General features: G+C 35.5%; 2 protein-coding genes and 1 pseudogene across 2 annotated transcripts in view; 1 reads left to right on the top strand and 2 right to left on the bottom strand.

Annotated features, from left to right (window-relative positions):
* Window position 1: 1 nt before the first annotated feature.
* On the bottom strand, window positions 2-6,632 carry LOC106757024 (light-mediated development protein DET1-like; the record flags this gene model as incomplete). The annotated part of the gene is made up of 12 exons (XM_014639607.2): window positions 6,504-6,632; window positions 5,461-5,564; window positions 4,581-5,011; window positions 4,254-4,482; window positions 3,371-3,514; window positions 2,403-2,471; window positions 2,264-2,320; window positions 1,567-1,653; window positions 1,308-1,472; window positions 1,099-1,194; window positions 271-370; window positions 2-75 (listed from the first exon to the last, which is right to left on the bottom strand). Coding segments are annotated over exons 2-12 (1,524 nt in total), but the record flags the coding sequence as incomplete, so codon positions are not given.
* A 2,856-nt stretch (window positions 6,633-9,488) lies between these two features.
* LOC106757023 lies at window positions 9,489-12,087 on the top strand (annotated as a pseudogene).
* A 915-nt stretch (window positions 12,088-13,002) lies between these two features.
* LOC106757022 overlaps window positions 13,003-16,512 on the bottom strand; it is a 9,094-nt gene continuing 5,584 nt past the window's right edge. The window contains exons 7-11 of the mRNA XM_022779035.1: window positions 16,346-16,459; window positions 15,684-15,749; window positions 14,857-14,978; window positions 14,438-14,609; window positions 13,003-13,344 (exon numbers count right to left, since the gene is read on the bottom strand). Coding sequence (XP_022634756.1) covers window positions 13,276-13,344; window positions 14,438-14,609; window positions 14,857-14,978; window positions 15,684-15,749; window positions 16,346-16,459 — 543 coding nt within the window. The 3' untranslated portion in view covers window positions 13,003-13,275. The remainder of the gene's footprint in view (window positions 13,345-14,437; window positions 14,610-14,856; window positions 14,979-15,683; window positions 15,750-16,345; window positions 16,460-16,512) is intronic.

Raw genomic sequence — 16,512 nt, 5'->3', positions numbered from 1 at the left:
CAAGGGGCAAAATTGGATGAAAAAGGAACGAAGAGATCTTTTTTGCACGACCGTCCATACTACCAGCTTCAGGACCTAATTAACGAAGTTCGTTGAGTTTATGTCAGAAAGCAGATGAATGTTGAGTGGATAACTTGTTGATTCATGTCGGAAATAATTACCATATGAGAAAACCCACATCCCATCCCTTATTTTACTTTCGAAAGTGAGGGAACCTTGTCAATTTTAAGTTTAGAAAGCAGTACAAGCTTGAACAAGAGAAAAACGCACCTGGTTTGATCTTAAATTTGAGAGAATATGGACGCCTCCTTAAAATGAACTTGATTGGATGGTCAGTTGACTGCCTATGTCGATCAGTTGCAGAAATCAGCTGCAATGACGGGCAAGAATTAAAAATACACAAGTGAAAGAACATATTGTGTGGACTATAAAGGAGAGAAACAAAAGTTAATTATTCATCTATTATTTAGCAAATCTTGCAGATAGTTGTGCATGCGCATATGCTTAATGCGTGTATGCAAGCAACCTCCTATTTCATGTCAAATCTTCTTCCCTCCAAATCCCTTTTCTCACACATAAATTAACCATAGAAAATCACTCTTGAAAAACAAAACTAATTCNAAGTAAAATCTTACACCTCCGGTCACCCCTCTTTTTTCAATAAAATAGGAATCTCTACATCAGTAATCAGGCCATAGAATCCATATTCCAATAACTATATCACTTTTAAGATACTAGGTGGCAAAGTCAGTGTTGCAAAGGTCACCGGCATCTCCACCAAAACAAACTAAGCTTCAAATTTCTTTCCACACATCTAAAAGCCTCAACATTGAAAAAATGGGCATTCGACATGGTACCTTACCAAACAGGATAAAAAGAGAGGCCCTAAGCAATAAGTCCAACTGATGTTATAGTCTTTCTCCAAAGGAGGACCTCAATGTGATTCCCAATTCCAACGAAATTATTATTTGATAATGCTCATCTAACAGCTGGAACTCCACTTTCACAAGCATATACCCAACTTTGTCCAAAATATATAAAATTTAATTAAANAGAATTTTGGTCACTGAATGGAAAATAGAAACATCTATAGTAAACCTTGTCATCAAACCGGAAAAGAGATTGATCAAAGTAAGGAGAAGGACTCTGAGACTGACAGCTGAAAGGCAAAGAAGCAAGCATCTTCTTCACAAACTGCAAAACAACACACACACACACATATATATATATATATATATTCAGAACTCGTTAGCTTTCCTTTATCCGGAAGGGAGCAAGAGGGGATACAACCAACAAAACCTCACTACCTGTGAAGGGTTGCTTGCCTTATCTTTTATGCTCCGTAGCTGTTCCCGTGCATGGATATTGTTTGAATGAGAAGATATGAAATTCATATACATTAAATTTCTTGATGTTGCATGAAAGTGGTCACAGAACTGCTCAAACAACAGATAAAGCTCATCTGCAGAATTCTGATAAAGATTTAAAACCGAGTCACTAAAAACACCAACAGACCAACACATAGAACCCAAGAAGAAAATAGAACAAGATGAAAAACAAATGTACCTGATAAAATGATACGATTTCAGTTGTATCCATGTTATATACAGCAACAAAAGCAGGGTGGTGATCAGCATTTCGTGACACCTGAGGCTTGAAAGCATGAAAGATTAACACATTTGTCATATTACTTCNATATACTTGAATCTCCAGGTTGAAATTTTCTCGAATGTTTAATCAGATAAACACCTAAACATGAGCCCTGGCCCACTTTTTTCTATCTGTACCAAATTGTAACATGAAAAAAATTCATTCTTGGAGCCACTTAACTGTAAAACTCTAAAAAGTCAGTCCCTAACATGGTATGACTGCATGAGATCTCCACTACCTAGTGATAAAGAATTCCATCCTTGTTAACCAAGTCTGATAACTAAATTAAATTTCAGTAATAGGATGGTGAAACTATGTTTTGAGGAGGCAAGTTAAAAGAAAAATACGATTTTTGTTATCAGTGTCAAGATTTAAGCATTTATCTTTGACACTAATACTTTTCAACAAGATAGGTTGACCTTTACTCTACTTCAAGTAGGACGGCTGCATATCCAAGCTACAGGAAACAACAAATGCTATATCATTTTTAATTTATATTTAGGCTTTGGCACTCTCATATTCTTAGAAGTAATTTGCCTTCTACTCAGGGAGTCTGTGAATGGTACAATAAGAATACGGAGAGTTCAAAGGAAAAGGCACAAAGAGAACTCACCCCTCCATCTACACTACCAAACTTGATTAGCAAATGGTGTCGGTCCAAGAATTGTACCTGCCCACGAGTTAAGCAGATGTAATGTTACATTCCTTAGTCAAATGTTCTTGAGATGATAAAGCTGTGTCAAAGACCCTACCTTCCAGATAATCAAATCAACATAATCTTGAAAGTGGAAGTAAAACTTCTTTCTAAGCCCTTGAATCCTCTGGTAGATGGGAGGGAAATAAAACAAAATTAATTTCTAAATTGTAAAAAAATTTGGAAAGATACGAAGATAAAGTCATATATACACGACAGCAGCCAAAGTCATGTACCCCCACAACTTCGGAAAAACAAAATAAAGACAGCAAAAATTTCAATACAGTAATCAGGAAAAATTGAAGGGGTAAACATTTAAAAAGGTACATATATGACAAACCGTTTTTTGTCACTATAAAAAGGCATTGCTGCAATATGCATGCCTGGAATTTCACATTTTAAAACATATTCTTATCCATATACATACTCATGCTTGAAATTGTCCTAATAGAGATGGGATATGCGGAAATGCAGACAACGGAAAATTAGAGAGAAGGGACACTGAAAGTGTTTATTACAGTCCAGGAATCATTAAACATACAATACAAGTGGTTAATAAAGTCAATAGGTTATCATTCAGTAACCAGTACTGGAACATGATTAACTGGTTTGTGGTTGATTATTCTTGAAATGGAAATTATTTTACCAACAATCCTTCATTGTAATTTCTCCTTTTAAATTAATGCAAAAAGTTTGTGTGCATCTGTAATAATGACTGTGTCGGACAACAATTAAACAAGTGCCATGCATTTCTATTCCCACACATTTATATTCCTGTGAAGACACAGAAATATGGATGTAGAGCAACAAACAGTGTTCAAATGTAAGTGACAGCATATAAGATGTGAGATCTTAAAACGATTTGCTCTGAAGAGCAAAAGGAAAGAAATTTCAGTATAAGATGGGGAAGGGGATAACCTTCCAATATAATATAAGAACTGTACACGTCAAGCATAGAATAAAAGCTATGTAAAATGCAGGAGAATATTGTACAGCAATAAAAAAAAAANAAAANTGAAGACCAACCAATGTTTCATCTCTTTCTTCATTCCATAGTCCCTGGAATATGAATGAAAGCAATCGCTGTTTTATTCCACTCAGGAAAGAATTCTCCGGATTAGTCTGGCCTTGATGCATTGGATTTTCAATGTGGTTCCCAGGAAACTGGAGCTGTTTAATTTTGTCAGAAAATGCCATGCCCTGTCAGAATGATTGGTGATTGGCCTATATTTTTGTGAGTTTAGCTCTTTACATATGCCACAAAACCATCAGAATTATCAATTTTGAGCTAGAATGGCTTCATAATTGATAAGGGATGATTGGGATGTAGTGACAATTAAAGATGACCACAAAATTATTAACTTGAACCACTGAAGCAGAATTGAAAAACATTCCCAAGATGTTACCCATCCCGATGATTTGAAAAAAAAAAATCAACTGTAAAAGCATTAAAGGACAGCCCAATGTACACGGACAAGAGTTATCACCCAGAGTGATGTCTAGGGAGGGTAAAAGTACACACGGCCTTAACCCTACAAGCAGATATGTTGCTTCTAGGATTTGATCCCATGACCTCTAAGTCATAAGCCAGCATCCTTGTTGCCAAGCCAAGTCATGCCCTTGAATTGTATAAGTTTAAGTATCCTTAAAATAACTAGTTTAGTTCAAGGGAGGACCCACTATTGAAGCATAAGGGGTGGCCAATGGAAAGCCACAAGAGGAGGGAGAAGGCAAGGGAACAAAAAATGGGGTGGATTGAACTGTGAAGTTTGAACCCATGCACTCTTGTTGCAAGTCCCAGTTCCACTAAATGTTACAATTTCTTTTTTCTCAAAGTCCATGACAATCTATGTAATTGTGTCCTAAACAAAACGCATTAAAATAAAGTCAATACCAAAAGCTTACTGACCTGAGCATTGGAATTGAGAAAAAGCTGGTCATCTTCACGGCAGAATTCCCCAATAGCCCGTACATCAACAAGGTTACCAGCATCTCTTATCTGAAGAACATGTATAGTTTGATAGCGAAGTGATACAATTGCCAATAGGTCATCATACAAGAAGACACCCGTATTATGGGTTAAATTAACAAAGTCGTTGCAGAAGACCTTCTTGTCCAAGATCTCTCCATCTTCCAGTCTATTTCAACAGGTACCCAGAATGATCAGAGTATGATTGGTCTTGTTATGTTGAAGATCGGGAAAAAAAAATGAATATAAGGAATGATGAATACGCACCTCAAGAGGTGGAAAGTTATCTTTTCAATTGAAGGAACACCATGGACAGCTCCTCCTACAGCAGGTGCATCAGAAACTTGGGCGGGCGTTGAAGTAGCAAACAGTCCAAATTGCTGGCTCTCCAAGTAAAGAAAGAAATCTTTACATATAAGCTCATTACAAGAAGCAAGTGGTACACGATATAGTTGGGTGAAAAAACTGTCAAATCTTTTAGCTCTAGATGGCAAATCATGTTTATCGCAATCTTCATCTTTGCATGAAAACGAAAGCCACCTAGGCCTATAAACGATCAGCTCCTGATAATTTCTGCTGAAACTTATAAGGTACAGTCCATCATCAGTGAATTTACGAAACAAGTGGTCTGGGCACTCAACCTCATAAATAGTGTAACTTGGCACCAAATTTTCATAGAAACACCGAGCATGATGAACCTGCAAGAATTAAATTACACCTGCAAAAATTAAATTCGATTCAGGTTCCTTCAACAGAGGAACAAGACAACAAATTTCAAAAAGTGAAAGCAAATCTTCCAAATTGGCACATCATATTTATCTTTTGCATTTCAAGCTTCAACTTTAAAAACATCAGGTTATACTTGACACTGCATAATACAACCAGAATCAAAGAAACTGTCCAACCTCTCTAAATACAAAAAGTGTAGACAAAGCAAAACCTTGTTTATCTTCCCTCAATCATGTTTTTGATAGTTCACCGGGGAATGTTCACATTTCCTACAATTACAACTTACAACCCTGTACCATTTCTTCTTAACACTCCCCCCCCCCCCCCTAAACCCTAAAAAGTGGCTAAAGAAGACAACACATGTAATAATTCTCAGAAAAAACAACAACAAATATTATTGGTAGTGAAAATAAATTACACTAGTGCCAGGAGGAGGAGTGCAAATCTGACGATTAAAAATCCTAGCCACAATATTGCTGCTTCTGTACATTAAAGCGTGTCCACAAACCGTAAAGGTTCACCCTGGAAACGAAGAAACGAATTTTTCATGTCAGAAAAGTTATCTCTACAAAATTAATATTTTTAATATTATGTTAATGAAATATTTATAAAAAATAAATGGTCACAGCCGGCATATTCAAATCAAAATTATCCAAAGTAAGTCAATGACAGTGTATGTAAAGAAAGATGAGTAATTTATATATTTGAACGTGGAAATGCTTGATTAAGAGATGACGAAAATTATGAGTACACAAGACATAATGAGGAGAGAGTTAAAAATATTCAGGAATTAAAAAATGAGGACCGAAATAATATACAAACACTTGCAAACTTCTTGGAAAACACGTACAAAAGAAGAAATAGGAAGATAAAATCAATCAAACTTCTCCAATGAGTTCTAATCAAGTATGCACTTCAACTTTTGAAAAAATGAGCTGATTTCAAATTATGACAAGGCTATCATTTATACACGTGTTGGTCGAGAAGCTCGTTCAAAATGGGAACTGAGAAAAGCAGGAGTAGAAAAGGCCAATCTAAGTCATCTAGAGTGTGTGAAACATGTGCTAAGAGTCCTAAAAATTATACAGGCTATAGTTTAGGGTTGACGAACCTCAAACCGAATCCTAGAGCGCGTTGCAATAACAACTATCATTCTTTCGCTAATAATAAACTGAAGACGCTATCATCACCTAAATCTTAACATCAGCATACAGTATTTAGTTTCAACCTTAGGTGGATCTTAACGAAATGAAACCTAGCTACAGTTCAGAATTCAGATTCAGCAGTCAACTCATCCTAGTTCAAAACTCGGTATTATCGCGATACAATTACATTTTCACACATTCAAGAAAGAAGCTGAACGGATAAAGCGAGTTAAATCAGCGTTCAGAAAATTGAACCTAAAACAATAATCGGAAAAATAGAGAATTAGAGATTGCACGCTGAGAAATAAGAGCTTACCGGTGGCCACAGTGAGAAGCAGAAGAGTAGAATCGAGAGAGAGAATGAGAGCGAGAAATTTCTGTTGTGTTGTCTTGTTGTGTTTGAGGAGTTGAGGTTGGGTTTGGGTAAATAAAAAGTGAGTTTGGAGATGCCACGTCACATGCATGCGTTCATCTCTATTTATTTCCCTTTGCAACTTGCAAAAATGGATTAAGCACCACAAAATGATATAATGTGAATAATAATAATAATACTAATAATAATTTTATTTGATAGAAAGGAAATATCATATAATGATAATAATAAATAAATTTTATTAAATCTTGATCGAAATTTTTCTTTTTATTTCGAAAAATATTTTTTAACCCACATAATTATTTATATTTATTTGATGTTATCTTTTCTTATTTTTTTAATTTCTTTTCTTTTAAAAATACAAAATTTATATTTTTATAACTATTTTATATTTATATTATATATATGATAATTAGTATAGAATTTAATTTATGTGATAGATTAAAAAAATTTACTTCTAATTTCATTCTCATTTACATCCAAATCAATTCAAATAAACAACAACAAAAAAAAATTGATCATCAAATATTTTCATACCATTTAAATATTTTTAATTAATTTAAAAATTTTATTTCTACTCGTTTATTTTTATTCTATTCTCTTTCCCCATTTCCTCATTCTCTTTTCCCATTTCCGTTTCACTTTTTCTCCTCCCCCATTTTCTTTTCTTTTTCATTTCCGTTTCATTTATTCATCATGAACCCTACCCCTTCCCATGTTATTGTCTTCTTTTTTGCTTTAATTATATCCCACAATCCACTCAAGTCATCAAGGTTTTAACGAATAAAATACTTCTCTTATAATTCATGTCTAAATATAGCCTTAAAAAAACTAATATTTCACCCTAGTTTATAGAAATTTAAAATAATATTTAACTCTAAATTATAATTCAGAAAAAATCTATAATATAAATTTCAAAATAATAAGAGTAATTCTTGTCTTCCGGCTAGAAATTTGTTGAAAATATATTTATTGAAAATAATAATAATAATAATAATAATAATAATATTATTATTATTATTATTATTGAAGTATAAAAACTAGCTAAAACAATCAATTTGTGTGAAAGGACGTGTCTCAGTGAAACCCCAGGGGTTAGTGATTTGGGTAACAATTGCATAGTGTTGATGAGGTTGATTCAATTCAATTGAATCATATTCGTTGGGTTGTTCTGATCATTTTGGCCGCAGCTTCTCCACCATTCATTTCTTAATTCTCTGTCGTAGAAATCTCACGTTGTTTGCAATGCCTTCTTGATGTTGGACAAATTACAAAACCAAACAAAACCCTAGGAATTTTTGCGAAGAATCTGATGGGTGTCGCGGCCCATACAAATTTGATTGCAATTTAGAAATGCAGTATAATGCTAGGGAATGACCCCTAGGTCGTCTCTCAAGGACCAATTTTGCAGTTCAAGAATCGAGTCTATCACGGAAAAGGGGGGTTGAAAAGGTTTTTGCAAAAATTAAAGAACTCAATATAAAGACACATATCCAAACAAACTAATTTAAGCTAGCATGGTAAATAAACTAACACTATTAAAAACCCTAGACAACATTCAACATCAAATACTCTTGCAAACAAATTAACAAACACAGTTAAAAATAATTAAATGCAACACTAACTCAAACACATAAACTCAACCTATTAACTAAATTAATTTAAAACCAAGGGAACCAACAAGCCTAATTTAATCCTAACAATTAATTTGACTAAATGACAATTAACAATTAATTTTAAAAGTCCGATTGGCCAAAAAGAACCTCATGGCCGTGCATCATGCTCTTCCAAATACCAATTCAAAATTTAACTTTCAAATATCCACCAAATGAGTTGACTTCTTGTCCCATGTGCACTATTCTTCAAGGAAATTAAACATGTGCTTCAACAATCCCAATGAAAACTTCCCTTCTCTCTTTCCATTAGCAAAATTTCGGAATCCACACTCCAACACCAAAATTTCCAAGCCTACCAACAACCATTGTGCAAAAAGTGCTCTAAAAACCACTAGCTAAATGGACAATATATTGAATGCTTCTCCCAATGTGCCATGTAAGCAAAACCAAATTAAAATAAACAACCAAAGACCTCCCATTTCAAAGACAATTCATGGCTGGAACAAGCAAAGGCCAAAGCTCAAAGTGGAAACCTTCCTTTAGTCAAAATAAGCATCTTTTGTGCTTGGCCAAATCGAGTAAAAATTGAATGCACCTTCTCTCTTCCTTCTCCACTCCAATTTCGTATTTTTCTTCAACAAACCAACATCCAAATTGTTTCTTCCAACTCCAAACCGAGAATGCTGCACCAAGAACCCAAAGTTCCAAAGCAAAATGATTCAAGAACAATAAAACCAAGTTCTACCTTCATAAATTCAACTTCAAAACACATTTTTCTTCAACTTTTTGACCCAAATAAAACCAAACCCCTATGCTTCCTATGCAATACCGTCCAGCCACCATCATCAAGCACAAAGTCCAGCTCAAAATTTGTTTCCCAACATCAAAAAACAAAATGCTAGAAGAAAATGGCTCAAGAATACAATACCCATGCACCAACTTAAGCCTTTTTCACTACCAAACTTGACAACAACTCCATTTTCATCCTCCAATCCAAGAAACTCAAAGTAAAAACGAGATTACTGCAGCAAAATGAGGAGAAAACCGAAATGGACAATGGGTCTCCCTTCCACCAAAGAAACCACCATGAAAAAGCAAAGAAGAAGCTTCAAACTCAAGCATTCAACCTTCAAAACGAAAATCTAAAGAGAGAAATGGTAAAGCTTCATTCCATCAAGCAAGAACAAGCGTTGTTTCAAACAATAGAAGAAGAAAAACATGATCTTGTTCCATTAAAGCTCAAAAACGAAAATGGCACACCAAAGCTCCAAAGAGAGAGTTCATACATGCAAAGCCAAAGCAACAGTGTAGAATGGAGTAAGTTGTAGGAGTGTCTCGGCCTTTGCTACCAAAATACCATCCCCTCCTCAAAATAGATGGGGTCCACTTCCTAAAAACCTAGGTTTTTGGTGCCAAGTGTCCCACACATTGGGCTTCTACAAAGTTTGCCACAAAAGGGCCCAAATGCACTTAATCTAATTAAGGTTTCTAAAAAAACGAAATTACAACTTTATTAAAATGGAAATGGCTAAATGTTGAGTCTTGAATGATCATGCCACCATCCCTAATGCTCCAAATGATGTTTCCCAAAATTTCCCTACAACCAAAATACACTTAATCAGCTCAGAAAACCCAAATTAGCACAATTACGAATTTCCGACCAAATTAAGCAGAATTCAGAAAACGGGGAAATAACAGACAATTAAACACAATTCCCTGTTTTATTTAAGTGCAATAAACTAAATATAGTTCAAGAAATAACCACTCATCAGCATCCCTCAAGGACTTTGTGACCAATGGCCACCTGCCAAATGCTTTCAAAACCTTCATTCAAATCCAGCACCATGCTTCTTCACACCTTCTCTTGCACCCCATTAGCTCTCTTCTCTTTGCTTGCGCGAAGTTTGAGTCATTGTCACAGGGTAAGCAGCTTCATGGCCATATCATCTCACTGGGTCTTCATCAAAATCCTGTCTTGGTTGTAAGGCTTATTGGATTTTACACAAATGTTAATCTCGTTGGCGATGCCCAAATTGTCACTGAGAGCTCTTGTACTTTGGATCCTTTGCATTGGAATATGCTTATTTCGTCGTACGTTAAAAATGGGCTCTGTGGGGAGACTATTTCTGTGTATACGAAAATGTTGAGTATGCAGATTGAACCGGATGAATACACTTATCCTTCTGTTCTCAAGGCTTGTCGTTGGATAACAATACTGGGGTGGAGGTTCACAGGTCTATTGAGGCTAGCTCCATGAAGTGGTGTTTGTTTGTGCACAATGCTTTGGTCTCCATGTATGGTAGGTTTGGGAATCTGGAAGTTGCGCGTAACTTGTTTGACAATATGCCAGTTAGAGATGTTGTTTCGTGGAACACTATAATCAGCTGTTATGCCTCTAGGGGTATGTGGGAGGAAGCGTTTCAGCTGTTTGGAAGTATGCAGGAGGAGGGTGTTGAAGGGAATGTGATTATATGGAACACCACTACCGGAGGGTACTTGCATTTGGGCAATTTCGGAGCGGCACTTAATCTGATTTCCCATATGAGAATATTCATTCATTTGGAGGCTGTTGCATTGGTCATTGGGTTAATGCGTGTTCCCACGTTGGAGCCCTTAAATTGGGAAAGGAGATGCATGGTCATGCAGTGCGAATTTGCTTTGACGTGTTTGAGAATGTGAAAAATGCATTGATTACAATGTATTCTAGGTGTAGAGATCTTGGGCATGCATTTATGGTGTTTCATAGAATGGAAGAGAAAGGTTTGATATCTTGGAATGCCATTCTTTTTGGATATGCACACGTGGATCGTACTGAGGAAGTATCCTTTCTTTTCAGAGAGATGTTACGGAAGGGTGTTGAACCTAATTATGTGACCATTGCAAGCGTTCTTCCCCTGTGTGCTCGCATAGCGAACCTGCAGCATGGTAGACAGTTTCACTGCTACATTATGAAGCGTGAACAGTTTAAGGACTATTTATTATTGTGGAATGCCCTGGTGGACATGTATGCAAGGTCTGGCAAAGCTTTAGAAGCCAGAAAAGTGTTCGATTCAATGAGCACAAGAGATGAAGTTACATACACTTCCATGATTTTTGGATATGGTATGAAGGGTGATGGAGGAATAGCTCTAAAACTATTTGAAGAGTTGTGTGAGTTGGACATTAAGCCAGATGTAGTGACTATGGTTGCAGTTCTCACAGCTTGTAGTCATTTTGGTCTAGTAGCACAGGGGGAATTGTTGTTTAAAAGGATGATAGATGTTTATGGGATAGTTCCACGCCTCGAGCACTATGCGTGCAAGGCTGATCTCTTTGGGAGGGCTGGTCTTCTAGACAAAGCGAAGGAGGTTATCATAGGTATGCCATACAAGCCAACATCGTCAATGTGGGCTACTCTCATAGGGGCTTGTCGAATCCATGAAGACCCAGTGATGGGGGAATGGGCAGCAGGAAAATTGCTAGAGCTGAAACCTGATCATTCAGGTTATTATGTGTTGATTACTAACATGTATGTTGCTGCTGGTAGTTGGAACAAACTAGAAGAGGTGAGGACTTATATGAGGAATTTGGGCGTGAGAAAAGCTCCTGGTTGTGCTTGGGTTGATATTTGCATTGAGTTCTCTCCCTTTTTATGTAACTACAAAACAGTGGCATTCAAATTCACCTTAAAGGTCCGGTTCCGAGAGAGAGGGGCTTTGAGCACCCGTCGTTGCCTTTCATCAAACACTTCGATGTATCTTTATTGCATGGTCATAGTGTATCTCTTCTCCAGGGGTTGTCCAAGACCCAATAAATTGCTTTTCATCATCGGAACATACAGTAAATTGTCCATGTATGCGGATCTTCCGTCCTTACGCGTAATCAGCACCTTGCCTAAGCCTTTAGCCATGATAACGTCGTTATTTGCGTAATCAACACCTTGCCTGAGCCTTCAGCCCCGCTGTTATCTGCGAAACATCCTGATAACGCCGTTTTGAAGTTCTTTTCTCTGTTTGTCAATTGAGTTTCCTTTTCTTGAGTTAATTTCGCGTTATAGGTTTTGCTGCTAGTTATCTTGCAATTTGAAATTTATCCTTATCTTGCTCCCTATTTTTTAATTGTTTTGTGATTCCAGCATTCAATGTGTTAGTGATGATGGAATGGTGATTTCCTTTTGTTTATAAAATGATAAAATTATAAAATGATTTTTTTTATTTACAACCGTGCTTAAAGGATAAAATTGGAAAAATTATGTATATCAAAAGAAAGAATCTTTTATATAATAGTATAGGTTATTATTATTATTATTATGAATAATTGCAATAATTTCTTTTTTCTGTAAGCATCGATCATAGTTTATTGTTTATGAAGTATGCAACTATTATTATTTTAATGCATAGATAGAAAACTAGTTTTTGTTATTCAATTTTAATTATGGATGCAGTAATCCTTTTAAAGTTCAGAATTTTCAGTTCAGAAGGAACAGTTGCAAAGGCAAATCCCTGCAAGAGCAACATTGTGTTGATTAATTTTTAAGACTTCCCAGTATTTATTTCCATAAGTGTACATGGTTTTCCAACATATTTATTAGAAGAATATAAGGATAAGATGATTATAAAAATATAAATTTTTATATTTTTTAAAAAAAAGAAGAGAAAAAAATGTAAAAATATAATATCAAATGAATCTAAAAAAGATTAGATGTGGCAAAGAATTATTTTTCTTATTAAAACTGATATTAGTATTTATTTCCATAAGTAAACTCTGCATCTTTTTCCAACATATTTATTACAACTGGTATTTGCAACTGAACAGAAACATCGAATCAGAAATGCTAAGGATTGACATAAAAACACATAAAGGAATGTGATGATATTTAAGTAGTGGAGAATTACCTGCGGACAAAGCAACGATTGTGTACGTACAATTAGACATCAACGTTCCTTGCAGATGACAAAAAACTTGGGGAGGAGGAGATTTAATGAATAGGATAACGATAAAAATTATTACAGTGAAAAAAATAAAATAGCATATACAAAAGGGATAACTAGAGAAAGAAAATGGGAAGGAATGGCGTCAAACTTCGAAGGGAAAATCCCATCTAGTAGACATTTGCAAACTCAGGTCTTGCCTCCCTGGAAAGATGATGACAGTATCTTGAAGAGTCCGTCCGGGTTATCAGCATGCACCTGTTCAGAGACAGTAAATCAATCCTCTTTTAAATGGAGTCACAAACAGTCCAAAGTGGTATAATTCATCCTCATTACATATTAATATGTAACTACATAAAGAAATTTCAAATCTCTGTAAAACAACAGAGTGAGAGCAGTGGAAGAATCTAACCACCACTTAAATCACTAAACGTGTGGATGTAATTCCTTTCTCCCATCGCTAACAATACATGATGCTCTAAACGAATTCCTCTCAGCTTTTGACTAGCAAGAAAACACTTAATATCAACTTCGGGGAATTTTTCCAAGAATATACCTTGTCCTTTTCAGGAGAGAAAATACTATTTGCATCAAAATAAATTTATGCGTATAGTAAACGCTTCAGCCCTTAGCTTTTGACAGGGATGCGTGGGAGAAACAAGATATGCAGAGATATGGGAATCTATGTTAGTCTACTTAATCACTTACTTTTCTAAAACAAATCTTATTAGCCTCCAAATACTGGTATGGCTGCTAAGAACGACTTCTTGATGACATTAACCAAATACATTAATTCATTGACCAAACATAAAAAGGAAAAAACGTTTAAAATTTTGCAGCGTTATCAATGGCAGTTATCAATGGCAGATGGCATGTGGCAGAAAAGCAAAATTATGTCGCACACCGTTGCAGTATGGTACCGTCATAGCAGACCCCTCTTCACGAATTGTCTTAAGGTAGTTGGCAAAATATCCACCATGCTATTCTACCATGGTGCTGCCATTTAACAACGTTGATCTTTAGATGAAAGACAGCTGATAGCGTGAAATGTTCGCAAGCCTTAGGGGTAAACCCTGAAAATGTCTGTCTTGCCACTACATTACGAAAAAGGGTCAACCCCTCACTTTGAGAATTCATTTTATCAGTTTTTACCAGTATCGTGCAAGTTTCCATGTTATCTCCTAGTATTAATATCTATTTAATAGTAAATAAAATCACCAGCCTAACAATTCCCTATAATCCAGGATGCTATATTGAAAGTATTTTAGACGATAGCATAGATCTCGAAAGGTGAAAGACAGTTACGGGAGGAGATCATTCTATAAAAAAATAACTGAATGACATAACATACCCAGTGGCCAGCATCTTCAAGGACGTGCATTTCAACTCCACCTCCTTCCTCAGCTGCAAGCTCTTCAGCCGCCTGGATCCGCCGAAGATCTTCAAGAGCCCATCTATGCAAGCTTCTTTCTGCTTTCAAAAAGTTCATATGCACTCCACGAGGTACGTCTTCAACAATTTTCCTATGAACAGAAGCACAAAGCATTATTGGTTCCACAATCTTCCGTATGGAAAGATTAAGTTCATAATTAAATGTGATTGCCTTCAGCAAACAGCCTAATATAAAATTAACAATCATACTTATATAGGGCATGACACTGCCGTTCTAATTCATACTGAAAACAGGAAGGACCCATCTCAACCAAAGAAGTAGAGCAGATAAATCATGATATCACAGCTAACATTGTCACCATGGATAACAGTATGTACCACAAATTTGTTTCTTCATAGGATTGATACATTTCTGCAATCCCCCTTAGGTCAAACACCCATGCGAAGCTAGACGATTGTGAACCACAAGAGCTGGAAGGTCGCAGGTTAGTCACAACCCACTAGACATGATAACAGAAGAAAAAAAATTAATAGAGACAAAAATTGCCAAAAAAAACTATTGTTTATATCTTTATTTATTTTGAAGTGAATTATGTTAATTTTGTAGCATCCAACTTATTCATCAAGATAACAAAGCTCTTGAAATTTTCTTTAATCAATCGTCTGGTGAAACAATTATAAATGTGACAAATCAGATAGGCAAGCAAACTGAACTTTCCAAAAGAAGTATAAACCAAGTGTTCATCTATGAATAGTTGATACTGATATGTTCATAATTTACTGATTAGTTTTACATTTAGACTGATTTTCCAACTCAATTTACACGTACAGGCCATGTGCAGACTGTTAAATTTTGTTGCAGTATAATAAACATCTCCCATCAATTGATGCCAATTTTATAGACTTTTTACTTTAGAATTTATAGTGCCTTCAAGGCACGAAAGTTTACCATGAATCATGCATTCTATAATTATTATGACACAATTCTAGCATAAAATGACAGTGAAAGCCTGAAGGGTCAAGGTGCAAACAGGGCAGTGACAAAATACTTTACTGGGCATGAGCTTCACCAACAATGGCCATATTTATATATCATCATGATTCAGAAAAAGCATACAGTATCCAACTAAACACCAAATTTCTGACACCTACTCTCAATAAACATGATATTTCTAACACTATATCAAAGTATACCATAGTTATACCTGTGCCACATCATTGGAAAATCCTTGTTGGATAAGAGCTCGTACAACTTCCTGCTTTGTTGATATCTTCCTTGAGGAAATGATCATAGAAAAATAAAAGGTTAGGTCACAATATAGCACCAAAAGTAAAAGCATTCTGTAAATTTATTCATATAAAAGAAGCTAAAATGTAAAGGAAGATAGTTATTATGCTACTGAGATGCCAATCCAAAGTGCATAAAATGTAAATAATAAAAGTAAATTTACATAGAAATTACAATGGTGGCCAGCTTTGATCCCATAATTCCCAATATTTTTTTCTTTACCCCCTCTTTATACTCCTAAACATTGTACTTGAATGAGAATCGTATGCACATCGGAGAGAGCTTAAATTTTGAATCGTGACAATTTTGACAGTGATGTGTCAAAGAAATTGTACCATTTTCATAATTTTGTTCACACAATTGGTTGCTTTGACAATCACGTACTTGACAACAATGTTATACTTGCGATTTTCATGCATCATTATCAAAACATGAATTTTGATCAAACTCAACAACCAAATCTTAAAATTGAGGAATTAAAACAAAAGTGACACATTGAATCAAATTAACATCTACTATATTTGTTTCTCTCAGAAAGAAATATTAATTGAATGGGATAAAAAAAGAATAAGGATCTACCTCCTTGGGCATTGTGCTTAGAAAGGATATAAGTTCTGCTGGATGATCTTCTCCATCTCCACCAGCTCGAACTTTTCCAGGCGTTGCATCCAGAACCCAAGCCTTCAAATAGCATAGTTAACAAGTATGAAACAGTTCAGAAGCACTCATACATATATACAGACATA

The sequence above is a fragment of the Vigna radiata genome, chromosome 3 (assembly GCF_000741045.1).
Source record: "Vigna radiata var. radiata cultivar VC1973A chromosome 3, Vradiata_ver6, whole genome shotgun sequence".
Lineage (NCBI taxonomy): Eukaryota > Viridiplantae > Streptophyta > Magnoliopsida > Fabales > Fabaceae > Vigna > Vigna radiata.
The sequence above is the reverse complement of the archived record's forward strand: the minus strand, read 5'-3'. Positions and strand labels throughout refer to the sequence as shown.